This window comes from Eucyclogobius newberryi, unplaced genomic scaffold (genome assembly GCF_026437365.1).
Source record: "Eucyclogobius newberryi isolate DKJ021-1_F unplaced genomic scaffold, fEucNew1.0.hap1 SCAF_7, whole genome shotgun sequence".
Lineage (NCBI taxonomy): Eukaryota > Metazoa > Chordata > Actinopteri > Gobiiformes > Gobiidae > Eucyclogobius > Eucyclogobius newberryi.
In genome coordinates this window covers 27,910,536-27,927,874 of record NW_027316389.1, presented here as the reverse complement: position 1 = coordinate 27,927,874, position 17,339 = coordinate 27,910,536, and the positions used below count along the sequence as shown (strand labels likewise).

The following is a 17,339-nucleotide window of genomic DNA, read 5'->3' as shown; positions in this document are numbered from 1 at the left end:
TCTGAAATCAGACATTATTAGCTCACAGAGAACTATAGATGTCAAGATTATTTGGTTTATTGGTAATCGTGATCATTCAGGTCACAATCTATTTGTAAGAACTAAAAATTAAATTTGTACTCCTAAATATATAGTTATTTTTACATGGCTGTTTATATAAATACTATATACAATTTACAATAACGTTACTTAGTTTTGGCACAGTAATATATTATAATGAAATAAAAATAAGGATGTTACTTTTGTTTGTTACGTGTCAATAATCATTACATTGTGTTGTTTTTTCTCAATAATCATGACTCTAAACCTCGACATTGTGACATCCCAATTGACATTTGTAAATATTAATGAAATGAATGTAAATGATTTTAGCACTATGCAAAAGGAAGAGAAAGAGAAAGATTAGCTGGTTGAGCATCTTTGCACTGACATGCTCTTCAGTACATAGGATATTGACATTTGCTGGCAGGTAAATTAGGGGCCAAACCAGTGCCTCGCCAGATAAAAGACAGGGAAGTGAGCAGTTGTGGAAAGATCTGTTCAACAAGCACATACTTGACATGAGCAAAAAAATCTCCCTGTCAGAACAAGGACACAATTTGATAAGAGCTCGTGCAAATAAGAAGATTTATCCAATACGGGCATTTTCTTCTGGATCTGAGCCTAGGGTTTTCCCGTTCAATTGCCAAAATTCATTCCGTTTTTGGCTGCAAACCGACAGATATGACAGCTAAATACTCCAGTTTCATGCGTTAAGCTTTTGTCAAAACAAAGGGCTCAAGTGTATTCTTAGAACTGTCATTAACCTGATTTGTGTCTTATTTCTCTTTATTATTTTCTATGCAAGTTTCATGAAATCGAAATATGCTAAATCTTGATAGAAACATCAATGACAGTACTTATTTTTGAGTAAATCTTCCACCCAGGTATGTCATCAAGGGCTATGGATAAAACAATGACACTGAAGAAAATATAAGAATACATGTATTTATACTGTATAATTGACTGTATAATGTTCTGAAATGTTTTACAGACCTCCAACATTGGCTGAGCTCGATGTTGTAAAAACCTAATACTACTAAAACTCTTACAGTAGAAGACAGATTTTATAATCCTTGTTTTATTTGTTGTTGAAGGCTCTGAGTAGTATTAATTTACGTACTTTCCCAACACCATTCATCTATGGCAGGCTCTCGCCCTGCAATACAAGCTGCTGCTCTGAGGACAACAGAAAGACACACTGGCATGGCTCCTGTAGTTTCTCGGAATCAGTTGCTGGTCATTTGTGGTGAAATTATATCCCACAGAATTCGAGTACAACATCTCAGTCCAACCGAAGGCTAATAATGAATGGACTAAAAAAATAATTTGAAATGACCACATGATTCCATTGTTTTCTTATTTTGACAGACTTGATATACAGTGCGGGGCAAACTTGAGGTGTCAAACATGTACTTTCCACCATTTACATGAAGATAGAATAATGATAAAGAAGCAATTGCAATATTGAAATACGGATGCAAAATATGTAAATGACATTCAAGCAATAGCAAATAGTATTTTCTGTAGTATTTTTTTATTTTAGGTTTTCCTTTGGCAAGTTTCTATATTATCACACAACTGGCTAATTCCTCAGGGTGGCCGATTTACACAAAAAAGAGAGAATGATAATCACAAAGATCACAGGTTCGATTCGACAATTTATGTACGCAAGCATACATATATTATTTTGAAGACGTAACTAAAGCCATATTGTGCTTTAGAAAATTCACATTGTGACTCAATGAATCACATTAAAGTGGTTGAATCCGTCTGTCACTGATTCAGAGCATGACCGAGGCCAAAAGTGTGTGGGGGAAAAAGTGTTTGAGCATAAAGTTGCATTCAACAGAAGCAATGAATCCCAATATGAGCATCGAGCAGATTGTCACAGGGATCAGATCACAATTTATTTAATCATGGTTGAATAAAGGTTTAAAAAAAAAAGAAAAGATTTTTATCGCTGTATTGCCCAGCCCTACTTTTTTCCTCCTGCCCCCTTTCTATCCAAGTAGATAATCCTGATCAGGGTTTAGAGACTTGCACTTGCAGCTAAATGTATCATAATTTGTGTCACGTCAAGTGGAAAGATGATCTATCCCCGAAAAATGTCCATGTTTTTTATTTTGTTTTCATCTTACTACCACTGCTGACTGTGCATTAATGTACTTCCTGTAATATTCAGACCTCAGTTGAATCAAGTACTGGTTCTCTTGTTGGGAGCACGTGTGTGTGACTTGCCTTTCACCTTTGTTTATGGAGTGAGACTGAAAAATAGCCCTTTGACATATGAGCGTGGTGCGTGGGCTAATACCATTATTTAAAGTACCGGTACTAGCATCATAAAGACAGTCAAAAACGCATCCATCAAAACTAAGGCTTGTTCAAACGGCACAAGTGGAAATGACACGGCTCAACCAAATATCATCAATCACCACATAACAGCCAAAGGGTTTCCTCTTTGTAGAATCGTTTTCCTTTTGATTGTTCACCTTTCGGGGCAAATAGTCCTCGTAGATAAGTTATACATACATCTAATGATTACCCAGAATAGATATTTGTTTGTGCTGAAAAGATACTATAGTGGACTCAGCTAAATTAAAATGAACTAATCTCTCTAAAAGACCTATTCAACACTATAGTGTCTGACTATCTTGCAAAACGTGTCAAGGTTCAGTCAATGACAACCCCTCAGTCAATGACAACCCCAACAAGAAGAAAAAGCTATAAATTGTTTGGTAAATATTCAAAAGACGTACATTTTTAGACGTGGAATAAATTATGTCACAATTACTATTCAAACTACAAGATTCAACCCTGAAGTCAATTCCAAAAAAAAAAAACAATGACCCAGAGACCTCATAAGCACTAAACTGGCAGTTAAACACAATGTGAAATCTTTTGACTACATCATTCAGTACAACTATAAATCAACTCAACATAAAACCAAGTTCCAACCAAACTATGAAAAATGTACCCCCAAATATTCAGCTCTTAGTGAAGGGTCTGGTGCTTTTCAACTTAGCGTAGCATAGCATTACCCTAAAGTGCAGATTCACTCAATGGGCAGCCAAATAGCTGATAGCATGGGGATAAGAGTGTGGAAATGACGCGTGTATTGTGTTATGGTGGAGCGGAGGTGGGTAAAAGGCCTATGTTTTAGCACATCATCATGTGGGCAGCTCTAATCCTCCAGGCCGCTCTCCATCGCAGTGTACAGACAACAGAGCGGTGCGAGGCCCACGTGTGTGTGCAGGCGCTGCAGAGTGTGCGCTGTGGTCACTGCAGATCACTGAAGGTCAGACTCATAAAGAACATCATAAAGGTGCACGTTACTCAAGGACGTGATTCCAATTTGCAAAATGCCAGATCTAAATTGGAACGCAACAAGTAAATGCTTTAATAAAACTACAGTGTTTCTCTGGGATATTGTTGGCTACTTTTAGTCTTAGTGAATTCAAAATCCAAAGATTCTATGAGATGGTAAGATTTTGCGACCCACATTTAGCATACAGTATATTTAACAGGAGCAGTATACTTAAAGGGGCATTTTGATAAACGTGTAAGATTACGTCTCACAGTTTGGCGAGCTCACAAACACTTGAGAATCCATGTAGTTAGGCTCCCGCTGTTGTGTTTGATTGTGTTGGGGCTCCCGCTGTTGTGTTTGATTGTGTTGGGGCTCCCGCTGTTGTGTTCGATTGTGTTGGGGCTCCCGCTGTTGTGTTCGATTGTGTTGGGGCTCCCGCTGTTGTGTTCGATTGTGTTGGGGCTCCCGCTGTTGTGTTCGATTGTGTTGGGGCTCCCGCTGTTGTGTTCGATTGTGTTGGGGCTCCCGCTGTTGTGTTCGATTGTGTTGGGGCTCCCGCTGTTGTGTTTGATTGTGTTGGGGCTCCCGCTGTTGTGTTCGATTGTGTTGGGGCTCCCGCTGTTGTGTTCGATTGTGTTGGGGCTCCCGCTGTTGTGTTCGATTGTGTTGGGGCTCCCGCTGTTGTGTTCGATTGTGTTGGGGCTCCCGCTGTTGTGTTCGATTGTGTTGGGGCTCCGGCTGTTGTGTTCGATTGTGTTGGGGCTCCCGCTGTTGTGTTCGATTGTGTTGGGGCTCCCGCTGTTGTGTTCGATTGTGTTGGGGCTCCCGCTGTTGTGTTCGATTGTGTTGGGGCTCCCGCTGTTGTGTTCGATTGTGTTGAGGCTCCCGCTGTTGTGCTCGATTGTGTTGGGGCTCCGGCTGTTGTGTTCGATTGTGTTGGGGCTCCGGCTGTTGTGTTCGATTGTGTTGGGGCTCCCGCTGTTGTGTTCGATTGTGTTGGGGCTCCGGCTGTTGTGTTCGATTGTGTTGGGGCTCCCGCTGTTGTGCTCGATTGTGTTGGGGCTCCGGCTGTTGTGTTCGATTGTGTTGGGGCTCCCGCTGTTGTGTTCGATTGTGTTGGGGCTCCCGCTGTTGTGCTCGATTGTGTTGGGGCTCCGGCTGTTGTGTTCGATTGTGTTGGGGCTCCGGCTGTTGTGTTCGATTGTGTTGGGGCTCCCGCTGTTGTGTTCGATTGTGTTGGGGCTCCGGCTGTTGTGTTCGATTGTGTTGGGGCTCCCGCTGTTGTGTTCGATTGTGTTGGGGCTCCGGCTGTTGTGTTCGATTGTGTTGGGGCTCCCGCTGTTGTGTTCGATTGTGTTGGGGCTCCGGCTGTTGTGTTCGATTGTGTTGGGGCTCCGGCTGTTGTGTTCGATTGTGTTGGGGCTCCCGCTGTTGTGTTCGATTGTGTTGGGGCTCCGGCTGTTGTGTTCGATTGTGTTGAGGCTCCCGCTGTTGTGCTCGATTGTGTTGGGTCTCCGGCTGTTGTGTTCGATTGTGTTGGGGCTCCCGCTGTTGTGTTCGATTGTGTTGGGTCTCCGGCTGTTGTGTTCGATTGTGTTGGGGCTCCCGCTGTTGTGCTGGATTGTGTTGGGTCTCCGGCTGTTGTGTTCGATTGTGTTGGGGCTCCCGCTGTTGTGTTCGATTGTGTTGGGTCTCCGGCTGTTGTGTTCGATTGTGTTGGGGCTCCCGCTGTTGTGCTCGATTGTGTTGGGGCTCCCGCTGTTGTGCTCGATTGTGTTGGGGCTCCGGCTGTTGTGTTCGATTGTGTTGGGGCTCCGGCTGTTGTGTTCGATTGTGTTGGGGCTCCCGCTGTTGTGTTCGATTGTGTTGGGGCTCCGGCTGTTGTGTTCGATTGTGTTGGGGCTCCCGCTGTTGTGTTCGATTGTGTTGGGGCTCCGGCTGTTGTGTTCGATTGTGTTGAGGCTCCCGCTGTTGTGCTCGATTGTGTTGGGTCTCCGGCTGTTGTGTTCGATTGTGTTGGGGCTCCGGCTGTTGTGTTCGATTGTGTTGGGGCTCCGGCTGTTGTGTTCGATTGTGTTGGGGCTCCCGCTGTTGTGTTCGATTGTGTTGGGGCTCCCGCTGTTGTGTTCGATTGTGTTGGGGCTCCCGCTGTTGTGTTCGATTGTGTTGGGGCTGGACCAATCACAGGCAGCCTTGTGGTTTGGACAGACGCCACAGGTGAAGCCAGAACAAACCAGAACAAACAAAATATGGTTGTGCTTTTCTCCTGGTTTTAACCACATTTTGATTTGATTTAGCAGTACATCTTTTAACACAGCGACTGAAAGTGACATTTGCACCAAAGGTTTCAAGCTGCAGGCTAATTAACAGCCCCCATCCCTGGTTAGACTGTTAAAGGTGCTAAAAAGAAAAGAATACAAACTACAAACTGGAAACTCATTAACTCACACATACTAAATTTACAAATGGGTCCAGCTTTGGTTTGTTTGGAGATGAACATTTTGACGTATAGACCTACCTCTAAAACAGTTTGTATTCTGTTAAATGTACTGTACATGTTGAACCTTTGCGGGAAACGTTTTAGAAACTCGCGTCCCTCTAGGCGAAGCAGACCACCAAATAGGATGCCTTTTGTACATTCAACACCTAACATCAATTGCACGTGTGCTTGCCAAGGTACATTTGAGATTTGAATTGGCAACGTCGTTAATGTTAATGCCGAGTTCTTATCAGGACACGCCAATGAGGATCCAGACTCCACTCTTGACTAGATCGCTTGTGCATTTATTGTCCAGCATGTGCCTCAGACAGAGGGGGTGTGTCTGTGTTTGTGTGCTGACATGGCATGGGGTCATCCCGGGCCCTAGCTCTTGTGGCTCTTGGGCCCCTGTATGTTGTGCCTGCTTCTCGTGCTCAGTTATCAGTAGGATCTGTTTCTGTCTGGTCTGCTATGCTGTGGACGCAGTAGGAAACAGGAAGCCGGAGGATCAACTGTAATCTCACTGTGCGCTTTGTCTGACACTATCCCAGGCCGTCCTCCTCTGCCCAGGCTGGAGCACCGCGGGACAGTTTCCCAGCCAAAAATCACAGGGTCTAACAACCACTAAGGTGTGTTCAAGGTCTGTTTAAGAGACATGCAAAGGCTCTTTAGTTGAAGTTTGATCAGCAGATAATGAAATGGTATCTAAAACAACACCTGGGGCGTAATTCTAATGGCAGATAGAAGTCATGATATCTCCAGTAATATGATGGGGGATTGATGATCGGAATCTAGCTGAAAATGTTCCAGTTAAAGAGTGTCCTGACATGAACTTAATAATCGTTATATCCAAATCATACAACTGGTTATGCATGGGCCCTAGTGTGTCTGCGTTTGTTCTCACAGAAATGTGAAGACTTAAGATTGTTCTCTGTTCACACAGAAGGAGGACTAATGCTTGTTTTAGCAAGTCTTGGTATTCCGTTTATCTGTACCTTCAGGACATCAGTCATGTTCATGTTTGAGACTTTTTTTTTTTACCTTAGAGGCAGTGTCTGGTCTGTAGTTGTTGCAATACCTGCCACACTAAATGCTTTAGTAAATTTAAACAACATTTTAAAGACAACTACATAGGCAGCTTAATCAATATATATAATTGAGAAAAACATTTGTTTAGTTTAATTCTGATGTGTTCTATGCACACACACGATTATTTGTGCTATACGTCTTCTATTTACATTTCATTGTTTCTTTTCTTAATTAAGTGTTTACTTGTGATTAAAAATTACCTTGTTTTCTATAATCAAGCAGACATAAAAATCACATATGTAATTTACAGAAACATGTTATGCATATAACACATTTTTGTCACAAGTCTTCACAAATCTCTGCTCATGTATGAGTCATATTGATAGTGCCAGAATGTCCCGCTCTCTCAGTCTTGCACACAGAATTCTGAGCCCAGTTCTGGTAAAACAATATTATTTTATTGTACAGGAACATGGCTGTGCTAATTCTTCGAGCTGCAAACCTCATGGACCACAGCTTTGTCTGTAATTTTCTGGGAGCATATGTTCATAGCAACGGTACATAAAGCGGAACGGAAAACAGTAGTACAGAGTGCATTAGTCAGTTCAGTGATTGGTATACAAAGACAGGGGTTTTCCTCCAGCTTTCCCTTCTTCACATGGACACGCTGCCACTGCTTTGGCTAGAATTACATTTCATTCTTTTGGTGTATACATAGTGTTTAAAATTATTGTATAGGACACAACAGAGTATTTCCATCAAAACTATTCACGTGTTGTATTTATATTTCAGCTGGAGAATTGCTTGGCTTCAGCCCTTCCCTTTTATATAGATATTGATACTGAGGCAAAACAAAATCATAGCAGAACAGTTTCCATATCGTTTCACAAAAATGGTTCATGTGGCCAAAAAAAAAAGCAATTTTACAGTTCCATATGTTCAATATGAAAAATAGTGAAAAAATGTTTGTGGCCGTGGAGGTTTTGGAAATGTCTGATCTCGTTTCGAAGGTCGTGAACTTCCAAGTTTTAGCTGTGATGAATTGTAAACACTATTGTGACTTCCATATTGATAATCAATCCCAATGTCTTTGTTAAGTGTGTTATTTTCAATGCAATTCTGGTGTCCCATGTTGTGAAGGTAGTACTCAGTCTGAGGCAAACTTATCTTTCAACCATCAAACTAACTAATAGTACTAGATAGTCAGGTCTGGAGAATGGAAGTGATCTGGTTGCATAGTAATAAGTTAACTTCTGTAACTAAACTGGGCTAAAGTGTTATTTTTGACTGGATTTCTTACTAAAAGTGTACGTACGGACAAAACACAAACAAAACACAAACTTGCTCACTTTAAGCAATTTCAGATTCCCTTCCGTCTCATCTCTAATAGTCTCTATGCACAAAAATGATAATTTCTGGACTTGGCCACTCAATTATAGGTCAAGTTATCCAGAGGATCATTCTAGGCAAACAACCTTTAATATAGGTAGTACTGGATAGGCAGTACCATTTCAGTTTTACAGTTTAATTGCCCGAACATTAAATCTAAATTGAACCTCTTGGGTTTTATCTCCAAAATGTAACACTGACACTGTTTCCTAATTTCCATAAATTCCAGTGCCTATATGTGCTCTTCAATTATTTCAAAGTTGCAGTATATTATTCACACACTAAAGTACTCCTTAGCCTCTTAAACGTCAGCCACGATTACTACAGTTAGTGCAGCTTGGACATTTGCTGCTGCTTTGGTGACCCACTAGACAGGAAGTCATTCTTGGACAAGGGCACAGAAAACACCACTATATTTTTGACTGCATTGCCTTCCCCCTTGGGTCTCCTTCGCTCATTTCCTTCATGTCCTCACCACCATGTCCAGAGACTGTGAGTGTGTAGAGATCAGTACAACATCAGCTAAACCTTTTTATACAGTGCTGCAACGTCGTATGTTGTGGAAATAAATCTTCCCTACTGTGTCATGTGAATTTGTCTGGTGGTGCACTTGCCTCAAGATCTAAACACAGATGGCAATTTTAGTGGTCAGCCGCTACATCTTGACTTTTCTTTTTGTGTCTCCGATGGTCAAAGATATGATGGACGTTACAGAGAAGGCAAGTGGCCAAAGCGAGGCGGTCAAAACAAGAGAAGGCCAAGTCAGCAGGCCTCAATCCTGGTTTTCAGATTCAAATGCATCAGCTAAACATTTTTACTGTAAATCAACTGTACCTCTAGTCAGAACGGCAACATTACCGTAGATAGTGGAGCAGACACTTGCCTCTAAAGTCCATTAGACATCTGGTTTAATATTTCCCCATTCTTCTTTCCTGGATGTTTCCAAGTTCATTGAGGTTTTTCTGGTCACTCCAATTTTCCACTGGCAGTTTGCAAGGCAATCCCAGGGTGGTTCCTCCTGGAGGGCTTTCAGGACTCTTGGGCCAGCCTCTTAAGGGCTCACTGCTGCAGCGATGGGTGCATTTTCTGCCCCACATTTCATCAATCACATTGTGCTCGCTCCGGTCTGCTCTTCCTGTGGTCACGATCATACCATTAAGCTACACACGCAAACACAAAGTAACTTCAAGTTGTTGAGTTTTAATGTTTTAAAGTATGTGAAAATACCTAGTTTGACTGAAGTTGTTGTAATTATTGGTTACATAGATTAGATGCTTAACTACTATGAACTTACTTTTTGTGCTCGAGTCAGACCCACAGGAGGAATCAGAAGTGCCACACCACTTCTCTATTATCATCCTCATCATGAGCAGCTCAATGGGCCCAGACCGCTCTAGCACAGGGACCCACCCTTTCTCTGGAAAGCGCCTTTCCCCTGTTTTTACCATTACAGTGTTTGTGAGCATGTGCAAATGTGTTTTGAACATTGGACTCATGTGGATGCGTGTCAGGGTGGAGGGAAGTGTGAGTGCGTATTTTTATGAAGCAGTGGCCACTGAATGGCTGTGGATGCATGGTAATGCTTGTGTGAGTGAGGGGGTGGGGGGCAGTAGTATGTTACCACACATTGGTGTGGCAGACCAGAGAAACAAGTGGTTGTGATTCAGACGAGCTATGGTGCAGCTCCAGGCACAGCACTTCCAGCATCGGAAATGAACAGTGGCTTTGGGTGAAAACATGTCCGAGTTCAAAAACAGCTCAGAGATTGGAGTGAGGTGCAAGAGGAGCTTCAGCAGGAGCAGAGGAAATTAAACCGACACGACTGCAGATGGAGCAGTTTTTAGTCTGAAGTGAGCTAATGCACACTTTGTCCACAGTTGAAGATAAACGTGTCTTATTATCTCGCTCCATGCAAAGTGTGGCTATGGCCAGGCCTGACTCCAGCTCACACCAGCAGCTCCGCTCTATCTGACCACACTGCCCATAAAGGCTGCAAAATAAGCAGCAATTTCACTTAAGTTACTTTTAAAATTGTTTTGGGTTTATTTTGTCAAGATTTACGCAAACCATTCAGTATCATTCTGCTGCAAGTCTGCTCCATCCAGAAAACCAATAGTACAGAATGGATATATAAACTGTATTTTTGGGCTAAAATCAGGCTTCTCTTGGTATATTATGTGAGTGTATGAGTAAAAACAGTACAGAAGATTATGTATCTTTTATGCGTAGATAATGGTAAAACATAGTTTCACACTTGAATTCTGTGTGGTCAGTCAAAAAATGTATGGAAAAGTTTCATTCGAGAAAAGATTGTTGCCAAAATGATTAAAATATTCCTTCTGCTAGAAGCCATAAATCACAAAGAACTTTATAACCCTCAGAAGTTCCGTAAAAATGCATTTCGCCTCGAGATAAAAAAAAATGCGTGCGAGTACATTACACAACATACATCATAACCAACATTCCTTTCCAGCGGCTGAAGGCCCCCAAAACACTTTGTGGTTAGCTTGGTTCTGCTGGCCCCTTCAGATTACTGCCAGTCGAGGGGAGATGGGAGCAGCAGTAGCCTGCAGTGTGTTTTAGTGAGGGCAGAGAGGCCTTTTAAGACACAGCCCATTGTATCCATTAGGAAAGTAGATGAGTGACACAGGTATTGGGCTACACCATTAAATAATACTGTGGTAGTATTGTAGTACTGTAGTATTGCTCACCATTAAATATTGGCTTAGTTACGGAAGGTCTGAACATCTGAATATCTCTCATGATGAGGGGGTTGTGGAGAGCAGAGAAAACACTGGCGTGTATGTTTTGAGTGTATGTGAGGGCTGTAGACCTGCAAACCTGGCTGTTCTCACTGTGGGCAGTTGCTCAAGGTGCTCCTGTGGAGGAATTCAGCACTTTGGACAGCACCTGTAGGCCAGTTCTTCTTTAGCTCACATTCCCACACTCTCACAGACCAGTCATGTGACCACAGCTTTCCAAAGGTGCTGTCAAAGTCTAGGGAAAGCTGGGACACATTATTAAGTAATTGCATCCCTATACGATACTATATGAATACATTGCTTGAATTCTGAGCATTCTCATACAAGCACACATCGTTAAGGGATCAGGGATGGAGTCAGTTCTAGCAGACTGTGCACAGTAGTTCAAATGGGATGTTCAAAACGAGAGTGACATGCAAAACAAAACAGATTATAAAGGGGTTCATAATGGAACTATGCTATTTATTTACACTTCTCATTGGGATCCCATGCATGGGACGCTGGACTTTTTCTTTATTTATTCCATTTTGTCCACCATCTTCTAAAAGGGAACACTCAAGCTGCTTGATATGCTGTACATAAAAATAACCCTCTTATGTCCAGTCAAATCAATCATTCTGGGAAGCACCAGGGTCAGTTTATACTCCAAACCCACAAATAAAAAGATACCCTAAAATAAAAATAAATAAATAAAATAAAATAAAAGGACTTTTATATGAAGTCCCTAAAACTAGTGAAATTACCTTCAGCTTTTAAAAGAGAATTGTCAGAACTCAATAAATGCTGATTTTAGTGTCAATCAGCCGATCCCTCCGGAAACCAGCTTTTCATGTATTTAACAAAGAAAATCTCAGCGGGATTTGAAATCTGAATTCCTCTGTGCAGAGTTTGTTTTTACTATTGATACGAGTAAAGGAGTCTCAGCTTCACAAAGGCTCCAGCCAATTGTTTGTACGCAAGAGGGTTCAGGAACAGCTTCAGTTTTAATTGGAGATCATTTTCAGGTTTTTTAGTAAAAATAGGCCCCCAATTGCCAGTTGTCATGGCAATTGCGCACTTCAGATCTAAATATTATATATTTTGAATGGGGAAACGTCCTCACAAAATCTTGAAATCAGGAAGGTATCATTTGCCTAAAACCCGTGAATAACAAAATGATAATTGTAACTCATATCTACTCGTTATGGCTTATCAACCTTTCTTCACGTGCCTTGTTCTTTGTGCAGGCAGTCGGGAAGCGGCCTTCACCTATGCCATTACTGCTGCAGGAGTGGCCCACGCCATCACAGCGGCCTGCAGCCAAGGCAAGCTCAACCAGTGCGGCTGTGACCGGGAGAAACAGGGCTACTCCAACCAGGAGGAGGGCTGGAAGTGGGGGGGCTGCTCCGCCGACATCAAGTACGGCCTCGAATTCTCCCGGCGCTTTGTGGACGCCAGGGAGATTAAGAAGACACCGCGTCGCCTCATGAACCTGCACAACAACGAAGCTGGCAGAAAGGTGAACATGATATTCCCCACGTTTTCATTTAGAGAGGACGTATTATGCCAAATCCATGAGGATCAATGAGGTTAATGAGGATTTAAACTTATTACTACGGTGTCGCCTCATCATTATTGAACTCAAAGTTGTATTTTGATTGATTCCTGCATGTTTGAATAATTCTATATTGTCCTGCAGCTGAGGCTCGAGTGCTCAAAAAGTTTATGTTTTCACTGACCCCCTATCTCCGCCCACATGCCTCCTGTTTCTTAGTTGTGATTATTTGAAATATTAAGACTAGACGAAGATAATGTAGGGTTCTAAAATGTCACGTAGACAATCTGCTGCTTGTTACAGTGAAATGTTACTATGAAGAGGCAGAGCTTATCAGTTCTGCAGTTTTGAACAGGAAGTCAATGGACCTGTTTCTATTACTAAGCAGTTTTAGATCAATATTGTGATTTACAATGAACAAAATGTAAATTGATGATCTATTTATGTTATAGCTCAATATTAAATACCTAAAAATCACATGTTTCCTTAAATATAAATTAAAAATTCATTAGTGCGAGAAACAAGAAATACTACTGTTACTTCTATGATTTCTACTATTAGTAAACATTGTTACAACATTTTCTGCTAGTAACATGAATACATGAAATCAGACATTGTGAAAGGGATAGATATTTTGTTTGAGTCTAGATTTGGATGACAATACCTCACAGCATGAAGGTCCCTGGTTAAAGGTGGGTTTTTCTTTGGGATGATCCAGTTTCTTTGCCTGACCAGCCAAGACCACACACTTTGACTATACTTTACATGAACGCTTTGGTCTGAAATCATATCCCGTCTCCCCGATTTGTGAGGAGCGTCATCGACAGGCGGATTAACCAATCAGAGAAAGCGCATGGTCCGTTCGTATTTAAACAAACATAGCAGTTTATGACGAGTCACAGAAGAGTAACAAATGGAGCACTAAACTCTGTAAATCTGAGGTAAAGGTTAGATAGTTTGTTCTGAATGTTTGTTAGAATATTTGAGGCGATGTGTTCTGCATTTGAGAGACATGTGCTACAAATTATCCCCCTAACCCTGTGGTTGGACCGTCCCAAGTTAGGGGAGGTTTTTTTGACGCCCTTTATGGTCCAATTCCAGACCTTTCTGCCTTCGAACAGAATGTAGGAAGGACTGACTGGTCAGGCAACCAGTTTCTACCATCAACCCACAACACAGTATATGCAGAATGCTAGAGCGCTTGACATGTTTCTCCATAGCGACAGTGAAGGATGGGTCAAATGCACAGGACACATTTCCCAACTAGGGCAGTAAAGCATACATTTTTTAATTTGATAGTAACTTGTTAAAATGTTTTAAAGACTATTAAGCTAGATAATCGTAACTTAAAGTGGATTGAGAAATACGACAAAACATTTAGTTTGGCCTTAATAATACTAATCAACCTGTCATTGAGCATAGAGCAAGATTTTGATGGAAAAATACCCTTGTCCTCTTACCACAATAATGAAGAGCAAAATCAGGAAGAGGATATTATTGCTGTAGTGCTGCTGCCAACGGCTGTGATTGTGGAGCGTGTGAAAGCTGGCGGACAATGCCAGTGTTAACACAGCAGACTGATGGGACGCTGTGGGTGCCAGGCTGCGGCTCTGGGACTGGCACCTCTCCTTTTGACTGAGACCAACAAAAGCCTGACAAAGAATACTTCCTTATACTGTCTACGCTCGGTATACAGTTAATATATGACTCAGGGAGTGCTAAGTATTTTTGAAAACGTACAAAACAAAAACACTGAAGTTGAAAGACCAGGTTAACATTGATTGTTACAAAACACATTTGTGAGTTATTGAAAGTTATGTTGTAAACACCTACTAAGGGTCACAAGTGGATTGCTGAGCGATATGACAAAAAACATACATTTTATGTTGTCTTATTACAAACACATAACATTGGGGTTCAGGATTCATTTCCTTGACATAAGACAAGCATTTGATCTGTGACATCTGACGCAAAAATAGTAAAATATCTTCTTTTAAAGCCTGAACTCTGCTTGAAACCACATGCTTTTATTGACGGAGGAATGGCTGTGGACCTATAAATTAAAAAGACGAATGCATACATTGACACGTCACAGGATTAACAAAGATGTGTCACATCGACTTTACGTTCAGCTAGTATGTGTCAGGGGGTCTTGTTGTCTTCACTCCTATTCTCCTGTCCATACAATGTCCGTGAAAAGCTGTATAGTCTAGAATGTTATGTAATAATATTGTACTAATTAACAGCAGATGAGAGGTTTTGATGGACACAGATTTACTAAATGTTTCCATACATGTATCAGGCTGCTGATGCCAGACAGTGTGAGTGTGGTTTGTGCTACATATACTTTTGGAAATCCTTAACTCTAAAATAACATGACCCTGGACGTTATAAAGATCTGGAAGCTCATGTTTTTATAATCAAACCTATTTGAATCCAGAGAACACATAGACAAAACAGACAGTAATATTGGACAACTTTGATTGTTCCTGTGTACATTTAACATGTCTGATGGAAAGGATGATATGTGTCTGTGACCAGGCATAATGCCAGGAAAAACTGCACTGGAAACTGCCAACTGTGCTTACAACTTACACTCTGATGATCCCCGAGCCCAGCCAAGTTTGGGCTCCTAATTGGGTTCAGAGTCAAGTCGAGACTAGCAGTGTAAATGTGTTAATGTGAGACTTTTGGGTCGCAAAATATTATCTGCTTATCAACAGCTATTGAGAAATGTTTCATTTGAACATATTTTAAAAATGTGTTTGTTTAGTTCAGAGTTGTCTCATGAAGTATGTCTTTCTCTATGACCACATTAATAGACATGCTTGCAGTAATCACAGTAGTGGTTTATCATAAGTACTCATTTTACAGGATGTTACTATCAAAAAAGTAAGAATGTATTTCATTAATTCATGTATTTCATAATGATATACAATATACTCGTTCTTGCCAACTCTTATTTAAGTCGTTTTCTTTTCTTCTTTTGTCAACAGGTGTTAGAGGAAAGGATGAAGTTGGAGTGCAAGTGTCATGGCGTCTCTGGTTCCTGTACAACCAAGACTTGTTGGACTACACTTCCCAAATTTCGAGAAATTGGCTACCTTCTTAAAGAGAAATACAACCATGCAGTACATGTGGAGGTGGTGCGGGCAAGCAGACTACGGCAGCCCACTCACCTCAAAGTCAAGCAGACTCAGGGCTACCGCAAGCCCATGGAGACGGACCTCGTTTACATCGAGAGGTCGCCCAACTACTGTGAGGCGGACACAGCCACAGGGAGTGTGGGCACCCAAGGGCGACTGTGTAACCGTACGTCGCCGCACACGGACGGCTGCGACCTCATGTGCTGTGGCCGAGGCTACAACACGCACCAGTACACTAAAGTGTGGCAGTGCAACTGTAAGTTTCAATGGTGCTGCTTCGTCAAGTGCAACACGTGCAGCGAGAGGACCGAGGTGTTTACCTGCAAATAATAAGTAACAAGGAACTTACTGCCCGGACGTGTTCTGCCCAGGACTAGCTGAACGACGAAGACGCCCTCTGCATGGTGTCTTGGACCTGTGAGAGACAATGGAATAAAACATTTAAGCTCTTCAAGGCATTGATTTGCACACCAGAATCTATGTAATGCTTTTCAGAGAGTGTATGTTTAATATTGGTTAGCTGTGGGAACTGTTCTCTGACTTGTGAATCAGGTTATACATCCCAGAACGTTTCCTGAGAGATGGTACATTGAGACATTAGGAGAGCAATGTCTGAAAACATTAACCCTTAATGTTATTAAGAGAAGTTGAGGCCTTGTGGGACCAGAGCAAAATGTGGACCATGTCTTTTAAGTAAATGGACATAAGTATGTGGGAGGTGTGTAGAAGTAAGAACTGATGTAAGTATTGTGCATTGGGGGTGCACCAAACGCTTAGAGGACTGCTTTAAAACCCCCTGCTGCCAACTGGAATATGTTGTGTTAGTTTTCCAGTCACACTGGAACTGTCTGTTCTGAACACTGAAATAAATGGTTTATTTATGTTATAGTATCTTAAAACAAAGCACTAACGGGTAGAGATGTCTTTTTTGTATTAAGTCAGAGTAAAAAACAACTATAGAAACTATGACTGAAATGTATGTCCATTAGACTGTCCCTTCATCTCTGAGCAGGACACTTTCCTTTACACATTTCTTTGCTACTGGTGTCATTACATTTCATTTCAAATTAATTTTCTTTTTACCAGTGAATAGTACAATATACAGTAGATCAACATCATAGTAAAGGGATTTTTTGTTGGAATAATCCTTCCAAAGTTATTTAACAGTGACATGTAGCTATGTTGTTGAGTGCTGCACTGCTATTTTCTATTCAGATACAATTGAAACCCCAATAAACTCGTCTGACTATGTTTAGCAGTTTAATGTGGCTCTGATCATTACCACTATTTTATTCTAGTGCATTTTCCATGTGAGATGAAAAGGGAATTGCATCAGGTGGAGAGAGACGAGGGCCTAAAGACCAGAATCAAACAAGTGGAGTTCTTAATACAGAAAAGACTGTGCAACACATTCATGATCTTTACATTATCCAAAATCCCCAGCGTGTATTAAATACTATTTAAGTGACTGGCCCACATCTGGTCAGAGTGTGACCAGTGTCAGAGACACAGCAGGCCACAGGGGTCAGACTGATCTGATCTCAGATGCTGCTTTATTTCTCTGGGTGTGTTCTGTTATTCTTACAAAACATGTCTGCTCAGTGTACATGGTCATTGTCTAAAATGTATTGAATAAATTCACATTTTTGAG

General features: G+C 41.5%; 1 protein-coding gene across 2 annotated transcripts in view; it reads left to right on the top strand.

Annotated features, from left to right (window-relative positions):
* Positions 1 to 16,952, top strand: part of wnt7bb (wingless-type MMTV integration site family, member 7Bb) — a 34,500-nt gene extending 17,548 nt beyond the window's left edge. For both annotated transcript variants that reach the window (XM_072435023.1, XM_072435022.1), the window contains exons 3-4: positions 12,235 to 12,506; positions 15,539 to 16,952. In XM_072435023.1, coding sequence (XP_072291124.1) covers positions 12,235 to 12,506; positions 15,539 to 16,018 — 752 coding nt within the window. In that variant the 3' untranslated portion in view covers positions 16,019 to 16,952. The remainder of the gene's footprint in view (positions 1 to 12,234; positions 12,507 to 15,538) is intronic.
* The last annotated feature ends 387 nt before the right edge of the window (positions 16,953 to 17,339 follow it).